A 20,444-nucleotide genomic window follows, 5' to 3' on the forward strand; every position below is an offset into this window, starting at 1 on the left:
CTTCCAGGCTTTGCGTGCTTAGTATCCCTTCACAACAAACTTGGCTTTCCAGGAATCAGTCTGATAAATCTTTACTGTACTTTCACTATTGCAAGTGTATTCTTTCATGGGAAAGGGGCCAGATTTACAAATGATATTCCAGATGTTGTCTCTTGTGGACCCTATATAATTTGACCAGGTTATCGCTACTTTGTATTCAGTTCCTCTTATATAAAGACTAGCATGTCATTTGCTTTATGAATTGCTGGTTCACTAATTAGGACAACCAAATTCCTTTGCAAGCTGATATCATTCAATTCCTCATCAATAAAATGAATAAACCATAAGGCATCGAAGAAGGATTCTGACTGAAAGGTACAAAATTATTTCATTTTCTGTGTCTGTAATCTGATTTTCCTGAGGTTACTAAGCTTTTTGCACTGTTGTGACTGAGTTCAAGAAAGCTTGCAAACTAAAGTGATGTTGTCACTTAGCATATCAGACATGGTCACAGTTGATCAATCAATAGTTGGGATGTTTGTATATTCAAGAGTCAGCACTCACAGCATTAAATTTGAGTATCCAGGATTTCTGTCCCCAGAAACTTTTAGACAATAAGGACATAGGAACAGATTCAGGCTATTCAGCCCGTTGAGTTTTCTCCTCCATTCCATCCCTCTCAACCCCATTCTCCTGCCTTCTCCCCACAACCTTTGACCCCCCCCCCACTAACCAAGAACCTATCAAACTCTGGTTTAAATATAGCCAATGACTTGGCCTGACAGCCGTTTGTGGCAATGAATTCCACAGATTCCCCACCTTCTGGCTAAAGAAATTCCTCCTCATCTCTATTTTAAAAGGGTGCCCCTCTATTCTGAGGCTGTAGCCTCTGATCCTAGACTCACCCACTGTAGGAAACATACTTGCTACATCCACTCTGTCTAGGCCTTTCAATATTCGATAGATTCCAATGAGATCCCCCCACCCCCCGCCATTCTTCTAAACTCCAGTGAGTACAGTCCCAGAACCACCAAATACACTTCACATGTTAACCCTTTCATTCACTGAATCATTCTTGTGAACCTCCTCTTGACCCTCTCCAACATCTTTTCTTAGATAAGGGGCCCAAAACTGCTAACAGTACTCCAATGTCTTATAAAGCCTCAGCTCAGATGTTCTTGCTCTAATATTCTAGTCCTCTCAAAATGAACGCTAACATTATATTTGTCATCCCTACGACCAAGTCAACCTGTAAGTTACCTCTAGGGAATCTTGCACAAGGACTCCCAAGTCCCTTTGCACCTCTGATTTTTGAATTTTCTCCCTGTTTAGAAAACAATTTATGCCTTTATACCAAAGTGCATGACCATCCACTTCTCTACATGATATTCTATCTGCCACTTTGCCATTCTTCCAATCTGGACAAGAGTTCCTGCAAACTCCCTGCTTCCTCAACACTCGATAGCCCTCCAAATACTCCACCTTTGATTTTTTTCTCTTTCAAAGTGGATAGGCTCATATCTTTTTCTACGCAAACAACAGGAATTCTGCAGATGCTGGAAATTCAAGCAACACACATAAAAGTTGCTGGTGAATGCAGCAGGCCAGGCAGCATCTCTAGGAAGAGGTGCAGTCGACGTTTCAGGCCGAGACCCTTCGTCAGGACTTGGTCCTCTCTTTCCAAATCATTGATATAAATCAATCTCTGCTCTGATCCTTGTAGCACCCTATTGATTATATCATCTTGAGTTGAAAATGACTTACTTGTTTCAACTCTGTGTTTTCTTTTTGTAATTTAATCCTCAGTCCACATGAGTATATTACTGCCAATGCCATGTGCTCTAAATTTGTTTTATAATATGATGTGACTTATTGAAGCTCTTCTGTAAAGTCATAATACACCACATACATTGGTCCCCTTTATCTATTCTACTAATTACCACTCAAAACTCCCCACAGATTTATCAAACATGATTTTCCTTTTATAAACCTGCATTATATCTGAGCAGTCCTCTTGTTATTTTTTCTATGATCCTCTTCCCTATTCTTGCAGCCTGTCCATCAAATCCAATTGAAAGAGGGAAGATAGGATGAAACAAAAGTTAACTCAGGATCAGGAGACAAGGCTTCCTCAGTATGCAAGTAGTTACGATCTGGAACTCTCTGCCCCAAGAGTGGTGTAAACAGTCAATCCGAACAATCAAAGGAAAATCAGATAGGCATGTGAGGAAGAACAGTTTGCTGGACTGTGGGGAAAGTGGGCATGAATAAAATGCTGGGATCAATCTACTTGGTGTCAATGTAGACCCAGTGGGCTAATTGATCTCCTTCTGTGCCATAAGAATTTAATGATTCAATGGCTCATAAGACTTTAAGTTATAGGAGCAGAATTAGGCCATTCAGCCAATTGAGTCTGCGTCGCCATTTCATCACGCTTACTTATTATCCCTTTTATCCCCATTCTCCTGCTTTCTCCAGTAACCTTCTCGAATGGTTCAATAGGGGTCATGTGAGGAAAACCTGAGTGGGAAAGAATAAAGTGATGAGAGTAGAGGACACATATCAAATATGCGTGCAACATCATCCTGAATGATGTTGTTGCTTCAGAGATGGATGTTTGGCAAAACCTCTAGAAGATGTCCTTTGATTTGCTGCAAGATATTATGCTTCAGAAGGTGTTTGGTTTGATTAGTTCACAAGCGCCCTGTACACAATGGCATGTTAAAGTATTTTTGGATGGTGAAGATTCAATTCAACAATATTTGTAGAATAGGAAGATTGACTTCTCAGCATTGTGTCTCCACATCCTTCCTACACCATAGTCATTTCCACATCAGAACACGCACAGTTTTGCTGCTTGCTGAGTTCACTTTGCTCTGGTGCAGTAGCAACGATGATCCCCAGATCCTTATAACAGCCAGTCTTCTTGACTATCTTCATTAGAATATTCTTCAGGTGTCTTCTAAATCTTTCATTCACAAAAGCATAGAGGAGTGGGTTGAAGCAGCAGTGGGTGAAAGCAATGGACTCCGTCACTTGCAATGCATAATCCAGCCTTTTGCTCATCTCACAGCCGCCAATCACACCCAGATCCTCCAGGGAATGCAAGAAAAGGACAATGTTGTAAGGGAACCACAAAACAAAGAAAACAGCGACTAACATGATGACCAGTTTTAAGGCTTTGTCCTTGCCAAAGGATCTGGACTTGAGGAGGACAGATGCAATCCGTGTATAAAAGAAAATCATGGCAAAAAATGGAATGATAAATGCAATGATGTTGATCTGGAGTTGGATTGTAGTCTTCCAGAGCACTAGTTGATCACTACCATAGTTACTGAGGCAGGTGTACCTATCACCGACTTTCCTGGACTGGCTGAAGATGAATTCAGGGATTGTAACCAACATTGCTAGGGTCCAGACAGCGGCACTGATGATGATGCTTTTGAAGATTGTCCTGTAGTTCTTCATAGAGACTGTGTGAACAATTTGCAGATACATGTCCATACTCATGCAAGCAATGAAGAAGATACCACTGTAGAAATTCATGGTGTAGACTGCACTTATTATTTTACACATGGCATTTCCAAAGATCCACTCTGAGGTCACATAAGTGGCCCAAAAGGGAAGGGATACAGCAAATAAAAAGTCAGAAATGGCCAAATTCAGTAGGTAGATGTCAGTCATCGTTTTCAATTTCAGATACTTAACGATCATGAGGACAAGGAAGCTATTGCCTATCATTCCAAAAACAAACACTGTAATATATAGCACAGGGAGGAAGATCTTCCCAAAGGCTTTCACTTCCTCCTTTCCACAGAAAAGGTAGGGAATGAGGTCAATATCACTGTAGTTATAATCCTCATTGTAGTAGGTTGTATTGGGGGGAGGGTCCACCAAACTAATCGAACTCATCTTCATGAAAGTAACAGAAGAAACTTGGTTCCTCGCTGAAAGAAGAACATAACAAAATTGTTAGGAATATTTCAACAGAAAATTCAATGATTTGCTCTTGAGCAAACACATATGAGTAAAAAAGAATTATTTTCTTCTTAGACTCAGAAGGAAACACAATAATGCTTTAGTTTTGTCATATGCAATGAACCCTCAATGATGAGATACAAAAGACAAAGGTTTTCACTCAAGTCTGCGCTGAATTAAATATAGCTGGAAAGAACCATATTGTATTTATATACAGTAACACTATTCTTGACCTCAGGATTCAAAACATATTGAAACCAATGAACACACATCAAAGTTGCTGGTGAACGCAGCAGGCCAGGCAGCATCTCTAGGAAGAGGTACAGTCGACGTTTCGGGCCGAGACCCTTCATCAGGACCAACTGAAAGAAGAGCTAGTAAGAGATTTGAAAGTAGGAGGGGGAGGAGGAGATCCAAAATGATAGGAGAAGACAGGAGGGGGAGGGATGGAGCCAAGAGCTGGACAGTTGATTGGCAAAAAGGATATGAGAGGATCATGGGACAGGAGGCCCAGGGAGAAGGAAAACGGGGAGGGGGGGAAACCCAGAGGATGGGCAAGGGATATAGTGAGAGGGACAGAGGGAGAAAAAGGAGAGAGAGAGAAAGAATGTGTGTATATAAATAAATAACAGATGGGGTACGAGGGGGAGGTGGGACATTAGCGGATGTTAGAGAAGTCAACGTTCATGCCATCAGGTTGGAGGCTACCCAGACAGAATATGAGGTGTTGTTCCTCCAACCTCAGTGTGGCTTCATCTTTACTGTAGAGGAGGCCATGGATAGACATATCAGAATGGGAATGGGATGTGAGATTAAAATGTGTGGCCACTGGGAGATCCTGCTTTCTCTGGCAGACAGAGTGTAGGTGTTCAGCAAAACGACCTCCCAGTCTGCATCAGGTCTCACCAATATATAGAAGGCCACATCGGGAGCACCAGACGCAGTATATCACCCCAGCCGACTCACAGGTGAAGTGTCGCCTCACCTGGAAGGACTGTTTGGGGCCCTGAATGGTGGTAAGGGAGGAAGTGTAAGGGCATGTGTAGCACTTGTTCTGCTTACAAGGATAAGTGCCAGGACGGAGATCAGTGGGGAGGGATTTAGGGGGGAAAAATGGACAAGGGAGTCGCATAGGGAGTGATCCCTGTGGAAAGCGGGGGGGGGGGAGGGAAAGATGTGCTTAGTGGTGGGATCCCGTTGGAGGTGGCGGAAGTTACAGAGAATAATATGTTGGACCCGGAGGCTGGTCGGGTGGTAAGTGAGGGCCAGGGGAACCCTATTTCTAGTGGGGTGGCGGGAGGATGGAGTGACAGCAGATGTGCGTGAAATGGGGGAGATGCGTTTGAGAGCAGAGTTGATGGTGGAGGAAGGGAAGCCCCTTTCTTTAAAAAAGGAGGACATCTCCCTCGTCCTGGATTGAAAAGCCTCACCCTGAGAGCAGATGTGGTGGAGACGGAGGAATTGCGAGAAGGGGATGGCGTTTTTGCAAGAGACAGGGTGAGAAGAAGAATAGTCCAGATAACTGTGAGAGTCAGAAGGCTTATAGTAGACATCAGTAGATAAGCTGTCTCCTGAAATAGAGACAGAAAGATCTAGACAGGGGAGGGAGGTGTCAGAAATGGATCAGGTAAACTTGAGGGCAGGGTGAAAGTTGGAGGCAAAGTTAATGAAGTCAACGAGCTCAGCATGCGTGCAGGAAGCAGCGCCAATGCAGTTGTCGATGTAGCGAAGGAAAAGTGGGGGACAGATACCAGAATAGGTTTGGAGCATAGATTGTTCCACAAAGCCAACAAAAAGGCAGGCATAGCTAGGACCCATATGGGTGCCCATAGCTACACCTTTAGTTTGGAGGAAGTGGGAGGAGCCAAAGGAGAAATTATTAAGAGTAAGGACTAATTCCGCTAGACGGAGCAGAGTGGTGATAGAGGGGAACTGATTAGGTCTGGAATCCAAAAAGAAGCGGAGAGCTTTGAGACCTTCCTGATGGGGGATGGAAGTATACAGGGACTGGACATCCATAGTGAAAATAAAGCGGTGGGGGCCAGGGAACTTAAAATCATTTAAAAGTTTAAGAGCGTGAGAAGTGTCACGAACATAGGTAGGAAGGGATTGAACAAAGGGGAATAAAACCGTGTTGAGGTATGCAGAAATGAGTCTGGTGGGGCAGGAGCAAGATGAGACAATAGGTCTGTCAGGACAGGCAGGTTTGTGGATCTTGGGTAGGAGGTAGAAACGGGAAGTGCGGGGTGTGGGAACTATAAGGTTGGTAACAGTGGATGGGAGATCCCCTGAGTGGATGAAGTCGGTGATGGTGTAGGAGACAATGGCCTGGTGCTCCTTAGTGGGGTCACGATCGAGGGGTAAATAAGAGGAGGTATCCGCGAGTTGTTGCTGTGCCTCGGCAAGGTAGAGGTCAGTACGCCAGACTACAACAGCACCCCCCCTTATCGGCGGGTTTAATAGTAAGGTTAGGATTAGTGCAGAGGGATTGGAGAGAAGAGCGTTCGGAAGGAGTAAAGTTGGAATGGGAACAAGGTGCGGTGAAGTTGAGACGGTTGATGTCCCATCGGCAGTTAGCAATAAAGAAATCCAGAGCAGGCAGAAGACCAGAGCGGGGTGTCCATGAAGAGGAGGAGGGTTGAAGACGGGAGAAGGGGTCATTGGTGGAGGGTGGGAAGAAGTAGGCTCGGAGACGGAGATGGCGGACATGGAACTCGCTGAGGTGTGGGCGAAGGGGGACAAAGGTCTGTCCTCCTGTTCTGCCTCAGACAGTTGAAAGTTGGAGGGGATGGTAAAGACCCGGCACGGATGAGAGCTGGGATCAGAGGGGGGAGGGGGGAGGCTGGGGGTGTCAGTGGAGAGGGGACGGTTGGGGTGAGAGGAAGATGGAGCCTCTGAGGGCCCAGGAGCTGACGGTGGGATCTGAGGGAGACGGGGTTGCAGAGTGGTGGTGGGGGAAAGGGAGACGGGAGTCACAATAGCAGCACATAAAGACCCGGCCTGGACTTCAAGGCTGGAATCGCCGTTGGTGGTTGCGCAATCGCTGTGAAGGTGTACTTTAGGAATGTACATATTCAATTTAGTAGCATATTGTATGCCCACGTCAATTTACACACAGCACACTCTGCCAAATAACAAAGTGATAAACACAATATAATGTGTTTAATGATAAAAACAAAATAGGAACAGACACTTTGGTCAACAATGTCTGTGCTGAACACTAATGGTGAATTAAACTAAATATCTAATGTCTGTACATGATCCATATCCCTCCGTTCATATTCATGTGTCTATCTAAAAGCCTCCTAAACGCAGCAATCATAACTGCTTCACCATTATCCCTAGCACCTAAAATTCTGTGTAAAAAACCTGTCCTCACACATCTCCTTTAAACTTTCCCCCTCTCACCTTGAATGCATGTTCTCCAGCATTTAACATTTTTTATCCTGGGGATAAAGATTCTGCCTCTCATAATTTTATAAGCTTCTATCAGGCTTCCTGTCAGTCTCTGAAGCTCCAAAGAAAACAATCCAATTTTGTCCAACCTCTCCTTATAGTTCATATCCTCTAATACAAAAAACCTGATAGACCTCTTCTGTACCCTATCCAAAACCTTAATGTCTTTCCTGTAATTAGGCAGTCAGAATTACACACTATACTCGGTACAGCCGAACCAAATTTTACATAGCTGCAAAATGTTGTTGAGTGATGGATCAAAGACTGAATAATTCCCTTCCTTTCCTCTTTTCAGAGAGGATAAATGAGGCTTAGTTTTACTTTTCACTTTTATTGACTGTCTACGCTTGCCTTGGGAAAGCAACTAACATTATTGAAGACCACTCCCACTCTGCTCATTCTTTCCTCTACCCCACCCACACTTGAAAGCATGCACCTCCAGGTTCATGGACAGCTTCTACCCTGCTGTTGTGAGACTCATGAAAGGACTTCTTGTATGATAAAGGTGAACTTGTGTTTTCTCAATCCACTTGATGGTGACCCTTGCACCTTATTTGTTTACCAGCAAAGAACTTCCTTTGTAATGGCAAGTATAACACTATATTCTGCATCTTGTTCTTGTTTTTCCTTTTCTACTACAGTACTGTGCAAAACTCTTCAGCACATACTATATAGGTATATAGCTCGGGAGCCTAAGGCTTTTGCACAGTAGTGGACCTGATGTTCTGATGTGATGGAATGATATGTCTGGATATCACGCCAAAAACTTTTTTCTCTGTACTGTATCTCGGTAGACATGACAGTAATAAACCATTATCAATTCCAAGCAGGACAGCACATTACCTCATGGAAGGGTTAAATTAGAATTTGGTTTAAATTTCTGGATTGGTTTTGAAACTACAACCTTCTGACTCAGCAAGAAGGTTCTTCGCAGAATTAAAGCTGGCAGGAAAGATTAGGTTTAGTGTCTGTGGCTTAAAAAGAAGCAAGAGATTTATGTAAATAGGCCACCGTGGGGTCTGCGGATTTATAGTGGAAGTCAGAGGATGGTTTGTCGCCTGAGGTGGAGACAGAGAGATCCAGAACAGGAGGAGAACTGTCAGAAATGCAGATGACCCCATGTAATGGCCATTGAATTCACAGGAATTTGCATTTAGTGAATTATACAGAACATAGAACAACAAACATTACAACACAATAGAGATCCTACAGCCCATAATGTTGTGCCAACCTTATTCAAAGTACATTTTGTTATTATCAAAGTATATATAAATTATACAACCTTGAGATTTGTTTACTTACAGGCAGCCACAAAGCAAGAAACCCAAAAGAACCCAATGTTAAAAAAATAAAAACCAATCCTCAATATGCACAGAGAAAGCGAAAAAGAAAACACAAATTATGCAAACAATAGGAGCGAGTAACAACAACAGCATTCTGACCAAATTGAGTCCTTAGATCCAAATCCCTGGAGCAGCTCAGAGTACCCAAAGTCTCAGTATTCAGTTCATCGTATTAGCGGAGCAAATCGCCGCAAAGTTCGCAGACACGAAGCACAGCAGCTGGGGGCAGTCTCCCAGCCTTAGCGTCACAGAGAGAGGAACCCCAGTCGATTTGGGCCAGCACTTCAATTGTCTGAACAGCAGATTGCACCTCACAGTAGGACCTGGGTCCTGCCACAGCAAATTGCTCCAGGCCTGAAGAAGCCATTCTTGACCTCTCCAAATTGGCTCGGTGCCCAGAGCAATATAACCTACCCTAACATCAATCACTATCCAAAAATTTGAGATACAGAATAAAATCCACTCTCACAGAATGTATGTGGAAAAATGTATATAAACTCAAAGTTTATTTTTCTTTTCAACTTGTATTTCTTGATGCATACACAGATGACATAGCTTTGCATTAGAGAAAATGGTGACACTTTCTCCTGTTTGGAAAAGGGACTGTTCTACTTCACTCCCTTTCACTCAGAAGGCACAGCCTCAGGATAGACAAATGTCCCTTTAGAACAGAGACGAGGAGGAATGGCTTTAGCCAGACGGTAGGGAATCTGTGGTAGTCATTGCCATGGATGGCTGTGAAGGCCAAGTCACTGGGTATATTTAAAGCAGAGGTTGATTAGTGAGGCGTCAAAGGTTATGGGAAGAAGGCAGCTGAATGAGATTGGGAGTGTTAATAAATCAGCCATGATGGAATGGCAGAGCAGACTCAGTGGGCCAAATGGCTTACTTTGCTCCTATGCCAATGCTCTTACGATCCTCCTGGTTTCAGTGAAAGGATTCTCTGTGGTCTGAGTCTCGGTCTTCCAAACGACCGGGGAAATGGCACCAAAAGACCTAGTTCTCCTTCCCCAATGTAGCCTGCATAGTGAAGGTACTCCCACAAGGACATCCGGGTTCCAAAGCCCGTGACAATGAAGGAATGGCCAATATATTTCGAAGTCAGGATGTGTGATGAGTTGGAAGTACTGGAGTTCATATATCTATATCCTAAACTCAGTCAACCCAATTGCCACTTTGGTGTTGTGTTCTCTCTCATGCTTCTGTTCTCTATCAATTGTTTTCTTTCTTTCCTTCCCATGAGCCACACAATTGCTTTTATTTGTAACCATGTCACAGGAAATAACATCCACCTGCTATTTTAAGGTCCCTGAACAGCTGGCTGGTAAGATTCTTTTATTGTATATGTGTTTTGACTTACAGTATTATAATAAATATGTAAAGGAAGAGAAAAAAATGCACTCAATTGCCAGAAGTATAAAGGCAATTAGTGTAACATCAGTGAGGAAATGTCTTTGTGATAAAGTGCATTCAACTTCAGTGCTCGTATTTCCCATTTGCAAAAAGTTACTTATTTTGTTTAAGTGATGTGCCACTTGCATTCACACTTGTTTTCATAAAGAGTCTTTGAATGTATCAAGGACTTTCATAATAGGCAGTCATGTTTTGATCCTCCAGGTAGTTTCAATTATTGACTAGAGCAAAACTGTGCAGTACGAAGTGTTCTCAAGCTCTCCTCTACAATCACTCTGAGCACAGGTGCCCCACAAGGCTGTGTACTCAGCCCCCTGCTCTACTCACTGTACGCCCATGATTGTGTAGCCAAGTTTCCATCAAACTCAATATATAAGTTTGCTGATGACACAACAATTGTAGGCCGTATCTCGGGTAGTGATGAGTTTGAGTACACAGAGGAAATTAAGAACCTGGTGGCATGGTGCAAAGACAATAACCTATCCCTCAACGTCAGCAAGATGAAGCAATTGGTTGTTGACTTCAGAAGGGGTAGCGGACTGCACGACCCAATTTACATCAGTGGTGCACAAGTGGAACAGGTCAAAAGCTTTAAGTTCCTCGGGGTCAATATCACAAATGACCTGACTTGGTCCAACCAAGCAGAGTCCACTGCCAAGAAGGCCCACCAGCACCTTTACTTCCTGAGAAAGCTAAAGAAACTTGGCCTGTCCTCTAAAACCCTCACTAATTTTTATAGATGCACCGTAGAAAGCATTCTTCTAGGGTGCATCACAACCTGGTATGGAAGTTGTCCTGTCCAAGACTGGAAGAAGCTGCAGAAGATCGTGAACACGGCGCAGCACATCACACAAACCAATCTTCCGTCCTTGGACTCACTTTACACCGCACGCTGTCGGAGCAGTGCTGCCAGGATAATCAAGGACACGACCCACCCAGCCAACACACTTTTCGTCCCTCTTCCCTCCGAGAGAAGGCTCAGGAGCTTGAAGACTCGTACGGCCAGATTTGGGAACAGCTTCTTTCCAACTGTGATAAGACTGCTGAACGGATCCTGACCCGGATCTGGGCCGTACCCTCCAAGTATCCGGACCTGCCTCTCAGGGTTTTTGCTCTACCTTACTTTCCATTTTTCTGTTTTCTATTTATGATTTATCACTTAAAATGTTAATATTTACTAATTGTTACTATTTTTAATATTTAATATTTGTACTCCAGGGAGCGGGAAGTGCAGAATCAAATATCGCTGTGATGATTGTACATTCTAGTATCAATTGTTTGGCGACAATAAAGTTTAAAGTATAAAGTATCAGAGGTACTTTCAGTTGGGATAATGTCCTCTTTGTTTAGATAAGCTTAATCAACATCATACCAGTACAGCGAAGAGCAAAAGAGCCCAGTCCAGTACTTGTCCTTCATTCAAGTTCACTAGAACAGATAACGTGGTCATTGACTCTGGTGTTTATGTGACATTGCCATAGCAAACTAAATTGTTCTGTTTCCTGCACATCATGCTGACTGTGGAATAACTGTTTGTTAGAACATTTGAAATAATTCCCCTGCTCTGCTTCAGAACCCCAATGCATTGTGATGCTTATGGCTTCATTATCCTACATGGCTGCTGTTAGTGATTTGAGAACCTGTCTTGCTCCTTTATTCCACTGAATATCACCAATCCAAAGAATTTGCAGGCTCAATTTTCCTACCTAGAAGTAGCAAGAACACAAAATAAAACCAAAAAGAACCAAATAAATAAATAAATGGATGGATGGATGAATGAATAAATGATTACTATCGAGAACGTGAGATGAAGAATCCTTGAAAGTGATTTTTTAAGTTGTCGGAACAGTTCAGTAATGAGGTGAGTGAAGTTGAGGAAAGTAATCCCCTCTGGTTCAGGAACCTGATGGTTGAGGGGTAATAATTGTTCCTGAACCTAGTGGTGTGGGTCCAGAGGCTCCTGTATCTTCTTCCTAATGGCAGCAACAAGAAAGAAGAATGTCCTGAATGGTAAGGATCCTTAATGATTTCACTGTCAGCTTTCATCTGACAGTGCTCCATGTAGATGTACTCAATGGTGGAGAGGGCTTTACTTGCAATGTACTGGGCTGTCCCACTACTTTTTGTAAACTTTTCCATTCAAAGCCATTGGTGCTTTCATGCCAGGCTGTGATGCATCTAGTCAATATACTGTCCACTGCACATCATTAGATGTTTGTGAAAGTTTTAGCCTCTAAGGAAGTAACTGTGCTTTCTTCATAATACAACTTACGTGCTGGATCCAGGACAGAACCTCTGAAGTGCTAACACTGAAGAATTTAAAGTTGCTGGCCCTCTCCACCTCTAACCACCCACCTCCCAATGAGGACCAGCTCGTGGACCTTCGGATTCTCCTCCTGAAGTCAATAATTAGTTCCTTGGACTTGCTGACATTGAGAGAGAGGTTGTTGTCATGGCATCACTCAGCCAGATTTTCAGGCTCCCTCCTATACTGATTCATCACCACCTTTGATCGCTGTCAGTAAACTTACATACAGTATTGGAGCTATATAAGTATAAAACGAGTAGAGTAGGGAACTGAGCACACAGTCTTGTGGTTCACCTGTGCTGATGGTGATTGTGGAGGAGATGTCGTTGCTGATCCAAACTGACTGGGAGTCTACAAGTGAGGAAATCGAGGATCCAGTTGCACAAGGAGGTTTTGAGGCCCAGATATTGAACATTACATAATTGCTTTTATATTCGAGTCCTCTCGAAATGAATGCCAACATCACATTTGCCTTCCTCACCACTGACTCAACATGCAAAGTAACCTTTAGGGAATCCTGCACAAGGACTCCCAAGTCCCTTTGCACCTCAGGTTTTTTGAATTTCCTCTCCACTTAGAAAATTGTCTACACTTTTATTTCTTCTACCAAAGTGCATGATCATACACTTCCTGACACTGTATTCCATCTGCCACTTCTTTGCCCATTCTCCTAATCTGTCTAAGTCCTTCTGTGGCCTCTCTACTTCCTCAAACTACCTGCATCTCCCCCTGTCTTCAGATTTTCCATAATCTTTGCAACAAGGCTATTAATTCCGTCATCCAAGTCGTTGACATACTGTATAATGTAAAAAGAAGCAATCCTAACATCCCTGTGGAATACCACTAGTTACTGGCAGCCTACCAGAAATAGCTCCCTTTATTCCCACTCTCTGCCTCCTGCCGATCTGCTACTGCTCTATCCACGCTGGTATCTTTTTCTATAATACCATGGGCTCTTAACTTGTTAAGCAGCCTCTTTTGTGGCACCTTGTCAAAGGTCTAATGAAAATCCAAGTACATAACATCAACTATTTCTCCTTTGTCTATACTGCTTGTTATTTCTTCAAAGAATTCCAACAGCTCTGTCAGGCAAGGTTTTCCCTTGAGGAAACCATGCTGACTGCAGCCTATTTTATCATGTGCCTCCAAGTACCCTGAGACCTCATCCTTAATAATCAACTCCAATATCTTCCCAACCACTGAGGTCAGGCTAACTGGCCTATAATTTCCTTTCTTCAGCCTCTCTCCCTTCTTGAAGATTGGAGTGACATTTGCAATTTGCCCGTCTCCTGGAGCTAATCCAGAACCTAATGATTCTTGAAAGATCATTACTAATGGCTCCACAATCTCTTCAGCCACCTCTTTTGGAACCCTGGGATGTAGTCCATCTGGTCCAAGAGACTTGTCCACCTTCAGACTTTTCAGTTTCCCAAGAACCTTCTCCCTGCTAATGGCAACTTCACTCACTTCTGACCCCTGACACTCTTGGACTTCCAGCATACTGCTAGTGCCTTCCACAGTGAAGACTAATGCAAAATGCTTATTCAGTTCATCTGCTATTTCCTTGTCCCCCCATTACTACCTCTCCAGCATTGTTTTCCAGTGGTCTGATATCTACTCTTGCCTCTTTTTATACTTTATGTATCTGAAGAATATCACCCTGAAAGCTGGGGAATTTAAATCCAGGTGAGTAGATAAATAAGAAACCCTTATAAATCTTGTTACAGTAAACGTGAGATACTTGGAATTCCAAAGGAAGCATCTAGTTCACTAATGTCCTTCAGAGAGGGAAATCTGCTGTCCTTACCCACTATGGTCTATATGTGACTCCAGTTGACTGTTAACTACCTCTTAAGTTCAAAGACAATTATGGTCAATAAATATACTGCTGTGAATGAGTATAAATAAGTGCTATGTGCAGCTGAAGCAGTGTGTGCAGCTGATCGAACTACGTAAACTACTTGACACCAGGATACAGCTGAAGTGAAATTTTGTTCCTCCAAAACTGCAAGCTCTGTATGTGTCTTCCCTTTGGTTTTGAGTTTCCAGGAAGCTGACTCTACTTTCAATAAATTTTCAAGAACAGGCATATGATCTGACTGTCACCACCCAACAACCTCCACAATCAAGAACCAAAACACAAGTGGCATGAACATTGACTTCTCAAACTTCCGCTAATGCCCAACCTCCCCCTCGTACCCCATCTGTTATTTATTTATATACACACATTCTTTCTCTCTCTCTCTCTCCTTTTTCTCCCTCTGTCCCTCTGACTATACCCCTTTCCCATCCTCTGGGTTCCCCCCTCCCCCCTTTTCCTTCTCCCTGGGCCTCCTGTCCCATGATCCTCTCATATCCCTTTTGCCAATCACCTGTCCAGCTCTTGGCTCCATCCCTCCCCGTCCTGTCTTCTCCTATCATTTTGGATTTCCCCCTCCTCCTTCCACTTTCAAATCTCTTACTAGCTGCCCCTTCAGTTAGTCCTGACGAAGGGTCTCGGCCTGAAATGTCGAATGTACCTCTTCCTAGAGATGCTGCCTGGCCTGCTGCGTTCACCAGCAACTTTGATGTGTGTTGCCAGAATTAAAGTCAATTTTCATAGAGTTATATAGGCTTACTTCATGGAAACAGCCCTTCCACTCAGCGTGTCTATGCCAACAACTTTGTCCAGCAAACTAGTCCTACCTGCCCACATAATGAAGTGCCTCTTTATTTTGGTCTTGTGGTCTATGGTCATCATGCTACTTTTCCAATTATGTTCCTTCACAGTGATACCCATATAAAGGGCTGGAGTGGTTCACAACTTCTCCTAAAGCCATCCTGACACCAGAATAACTCTTTATGACTTGGCTGTTCACTGCTAAATCTTTGAGTTGAACTCTCAAAGTTCAAAATAAATTTATTATCAAAGTACATACTGTATATGTCACCAAATACAAGCCTGAGATTCATTTTCTTTTGGGCATACCCAAGAAATCCAGGAAACAGAATAGAATCAATGAAAGACCACACCCAACAGGATGGGCAAACAACCAGTGTGTAGATGACAACAAACCATGCAAATACAAAGAATAATAATAATAATAAATAAATGAGGAAGAAGGATCAAGAACATTAAAATGAAGAGTCCTTGAAAGTGAGTCCATAGGTTGTGGGAACAGTTCAGTGACAGGGCAAGAGAAGTTGAGGAGAGTTATCATTCTGGTTGAAGAACCTGATAGTTGAAGGGTGATAACGGTTGCTGAACCTGGTGGTGTGGGTCCTGAGGATCCTGTACCTCTCTCCCGATAGCAGCAATGAGAAGAGAGCCTGGCCTGGAAGGTGGAAGTTCTTGATGATGATGCTGAGAATTTCCTGTGACAATATTTCATGTGGATGTGCTCAATGTTGAGGAGGGCTTTACCCATGATGTACTGGGCTTTATCCACAACAAGATTTTCCATTGAACAGCATTGGTGTTGCTATAACAGGCCAAGATGCAACCAGTCAATATACCATCCACCACACCTATATAGAAGTGCGACAAAGTTTTAGATGTCATGCCGAATCTTTGCAAACTTCTAAGGAAGTACAGGCACTGCTGTGCTTTCTTCATAAAGGCACTTACATGCCGATCTCTGAAATGATAACATCTTTAATTCGGCCAACAACAATGGTGTTATGGTATTGGAGCTGTGCTTAGCCTCACAGTAGTAAGTAAAAAAGGTTAGGGCAGGAGGCTAAGTACACAGACTAATGGTGCAGCTATGTTAATGGAGATTGCGGAGGAGATGTTGTTGCCAATCCGAACTGATTAGAGTCTGCAGGTGAAGAAATGGAGGACCCAATTGCACAAGGAGGTGTCGAGGCTGAGGTCTTAAAGCATTGATTAGTTGTAAGGGAATTATAGTATTAACTGCTGAGCTATAGTCCTGATGTATGTATCTTTGCTGTCAAGATGATCCAGAGAAGAGTGAAGAGGCAATGAAATGGCATCTGCTGTGGACCTGTTATGCCAGTAGGCAAATAGAATGGATCTAATTCACTTGTATGTTTTCCACACCAACCTTGCAAAGAAATTCATCATAGTGGATGCAAGTGAAACTGGATGATAGTGATTGAAGCAGGTTACCACATTCTTCTTAGGCACTGGTATGATTGAATCCTGCTCGAAGCAGGTGGGTACTTCAGACTGCTGAAGCGAGAAATTAAGTTTTTCAGTGACTACAATTTACAGGAGACTCAACAGACCACAAATACTGGAACCTAGAGCAAGACACAAAACACTGGAAAAACTCAGCGACTTCAACCAACTTGAAATGTTGACCGTCCATTTCATGGACGTTACCTGACCTGCTGAGTTCCTCCAGATTTTTGTGTGTTGCTCCACATCTCATAAGAGCTGACATAATAATTGAGCTTGGTACTCAATTTGTGATCTAGTTGTTGATGGGCTACAACAAACCAGAATATAAATGTATCCAAATGAGCAGATAATGGTTACATCAACTGGAAATACAATAAAAAGCTTCTGAGAGTTGCGGGCAACGAGCTTACATCTTTAAAAACGCAAACACGAGGAAAGCTGCAGATGCTGGAAATTTAAGCAACACACAAAAAATGCTGGTGGAACGCAGCAGGCCAGGCAGCATCTATAGGAAGAAGCACAGTCGACGTTTTGGGCTGAGACCTTTCGTCAGGACTCAGTGCAAGTTCAATGCAGGAGAAATGCCGAAACGTTTGGTGTGGTAATCAAGAGAAGAGCCCACACTGTCATATTCTGGCTTGACTGTATAGATCACAGATGGCATACGGCAAGTGTAGAAACAGTGTCAAATCTCTGGATGTCTGGCACATCACTGCCTCATGTAGAGTTGTGGAAGTTGGTATGGGAACTTGCCCTAGCAGGATGACTGTAAGCAAAATGCTACTCTGCTGTGAAGAGCATATTTAGCACTTCCACTATACCCCACAACCTCTGCAATTCACAAGCCTTCCTGCTCCCATTCCTTCCCTCACCCTTCTGCCCTCCCCCTCCAGCATCAAACAAGATTGTAGCTTATTCTCTACAACCACCCACCCGGTCTCCCCCTTCCTTCTGCATGAAATTGCTTACCTCATTATGTTCTTGCACTTTATCATTTATCTGCATTGCCCCTTTTGTTAGCTTTTATACTTTATTCTGAATTGTTATTGTTTTATTTTATTCTAGCTCAATGCACTATGTAATGATTTGATCTGTATAGACAGTATGCAAGACAAGCTTTTCATTGCATCTTGGTACATGTGACAATAATAAACCAATTCCAATACCAATACATAACTAACAGTAGAGTTAGACCGCATCCCTTACCCCATCACACACAGCCCCAACTGCCACTTGTTGTGGGTTACAACTCCTGCAGTCACCGCCCATCATCTTCAGCCCACACCCACTTTTTATGGCATTGCAGTACCTGCCCTACCAAGCCTTACAATAATTACAGAGACAAATGAACTTGGAAACTGGACTGGAGATCATTCAAAGCTTAAAACCTGTTAGAAAGACTCTGGAGCCTCAGAGAGTTAACTTGCCATACTGAGCATGTACTTGTACAAACCACAATCAACAGCAATCAATCTATAAAATCCGATCTCAGAACTAAGGGCCACGCTGTTTCCAACTGTCACACTTAGTGATAGCTGAAATTCAGGCTCTGAGCTGTGTCATTCAGCACAAACCCTGATCTCACAAATTACCAAAAAGCTGTGCAATTATTAGATTATTAATGTAACTCAGTTTAACAACATTTCACCTCTCTTACTTTACCTTCTAAGTGCAGCCTTGTTCGTTGCTATGTTGCCTTCTGTGCCTACCAGCAGTTTGCGCTATTTATATTCTGAATGTATTTCCTTTACTCAGCATCTGGCCTTAGCAACAGGGTTGCTTCCTGTAATAAGTTTCTAAGCCAGTGACTAGTGCTGTTCTGCAGGGTGAACTACAACAATAGTTCATCCCAGTTTGGCAAAAGAATAAATCAAGGAAGGTAGTGCACCCGTGGCTGACAAGAGAAATTAGGGATAGTATCAATTCCAAAGAAGAAGCATACAAATTAGCCAGAAAAAGTGGCTCACCTGAGGACTGGGAGAAATTCAGAGTTCAGCAGAGGAGGACAAAGGGCTTAATTAGGAAGGGGAAAAAAGATTATGAGAGAAAACTGGCAAGGAACATAAAAACTGACTGTAAAAGCTTTTATGGATATGTGAAAAGAGAAAGATTGGTTAAGACAAATGTAGGTCCCCTACAGACAGAAACAGGTGAATTGATTATGGGGAGCAAGGACGTGGCAGACCAATTGAGTAATTACTTTGGTTCTGTCTTCACTAAGGAGGACATAAATAATCTTCTGGAAATAGTAGGGGACAGAGGGTCCAGTGAGATGGAGGAACTGAGCGAAATACATGTTAGTAGGGAAGTGGTGTTAGGTAAATTGAAGGGATTAAAGGCAGATAAGTCCCCAGGGCCAGATGGTCTGCATCCCAGAGTGCTTAAGGAAGTAGCCCAAGAAATAGTGGATGCATTAGGGATAATTTTTCAAAACTCTTTAGATTCTGGACTAGTTCCTGAGGATTGGAGGGTGGCTAATGTAACCCCACTTTTTAAAAAAGGAGGGAGAGAGAAACCAGGGAGTTATAGACCGTTTAGCCTAACATCGGTGGTGGGGAGACTGCTGGAGTCAGTTATCAAAGATGTGATAACAGCACATTTGGAAAGCGGTGAAATCATCGGACAAAGTCAGCATGGATTTGTGAAAGGAAAATCATGTCTGACGAATCTCAAAGAATTTTTTGAGGATGTAACTAGTAGAGCGGATAGGGGAGAACCAGTGGATGTGGTATATTTGGATTTTCAAAAGGCTTTTGACAAGGTCCCACACAGGAGATTAGTGTGCAAACTTAAAGCACATGGTATTGGGGGTAAGGTATTGATGTGGATAGAGAATTGGTTGGCAGACAGGAAGCAAAGAGTGGGAATAAACGGGACCTTTTCAGAATGGCAGGCAGTGACTAGTGGGGTACCGCAAGGCTCAGTGCTGGGACCCCAGTTGTTTACAATATATATTAATGACTTGGATGAGGGAATTAAATGCAGCATCTCCAAGTTTGCGGATGACACAAAGCTGGGCGGCAGTGTTAGCTGTGAGGAGGATGCTAAGAGGATGCAGGGTGACTTGGATAGGTTAGGTGAGTGGGCAAATTCATGGCAGCTGCAATTTAATGTGGATAAATGTGAAGTTATCCACTTTGGTGGCAAAAATAGGAAAACAGATTATTATCTGAATGGTGGCCGATTAGGAAAAGGGGAGGTGCAATGAGACCTGGGTGTCATTATACACCAGTCATTGAAAGTGGGCATGCAGGTACAGCAGGCGGTGAAAAAGGCGAATGGTATGCTGGCATTTATAGCGAGAGGATTCGAGTACAGGAGCAGGGCGTTACTACTGCAGTTGTACAAGGCCTTGGTGAGACCACACCTGGAGTATTGTGTGCAGTTTTGGTCCCCTAATCTGAGGAAAGACATCCTTGCCATAGAGGGAGTACAAAGAAGGTTCACCAGATTGATTCCTGGGATGGCAGGACTTTCATATGATGAAAGACTGGATGAACTAGGCTTATACTCATTGGAATTTAGAAGATTGAGGGGGGATCTGACTGAAACGTATAAAATCCTAAAGGGATTGGACAGGCTAGATGCAGGAAGATTGTTCCCGATGTTGGGGAAGTCCAGAACGAGGGGTCACAGTTTGAAGATAAAGGGGAAGCCTTTTAGGACCAAGATTAGGAAAAACTTCTTCACACAGAGAGTGGTGAATCTGTGGAATTCTCTGCCACAGGAAACAGTTGGGGCCAGTTCATTGGCTATACTTAAGAGGGAGTTAGATATGGCCCTTGTGGCTAAAGGGATCAGTGGGTATGGAGGGAAGGCTGGTGCAGGATTCTGAGTTCAG

General features: G+C 43.2%; 1 protein-coding gene across 1 annotated transcript; it reads right to left on the reverse strand.

Annotated features, from left to right (window-relative positions):
* Positions 1–708: 708 nt before the first annotated feature.
* On the reverse strand, positions 709–18,317 carry LOC140195574 (atypical chemokine receptor 2-like). The gene is made up of 2 exons (XM_072254152.1): positions 18,266–18,317; positions 709–3,926 (listed from the first exon to the last, which is right to left on the reverse strand). Exon 2 carries the CDS (start codon positions 3,895–3,897, stop codon positions 2,791–2,793), a length of 1,107 nt encoding a protein of 368 aa, XP_072110253.1. The 5' UTR covers positions 3,898–3,926; positions 18,266–18,317; the 3' UTR covers positions 709–2,790.
* Between the last annotated feature and the right edge of the window lie 2,127 nt (positions 18,318–20,444).

This window comes from Mobula birostris, chromosome 3 (assembly GCF_030028105.1).
Source record: "Mobula birostris isolate sMobBir1 chromosome 3, sMobBir1.hap1, whole genome shotgun sequence".
In the NCBI taxonomy this organism is placed as follows: domain Eukaryota; kingdom Metazoa; phylum Chordata; class Chondrichthyes; order Myliobatiformes; family Myliobatidae; genus Mobula; species Mobula birostris.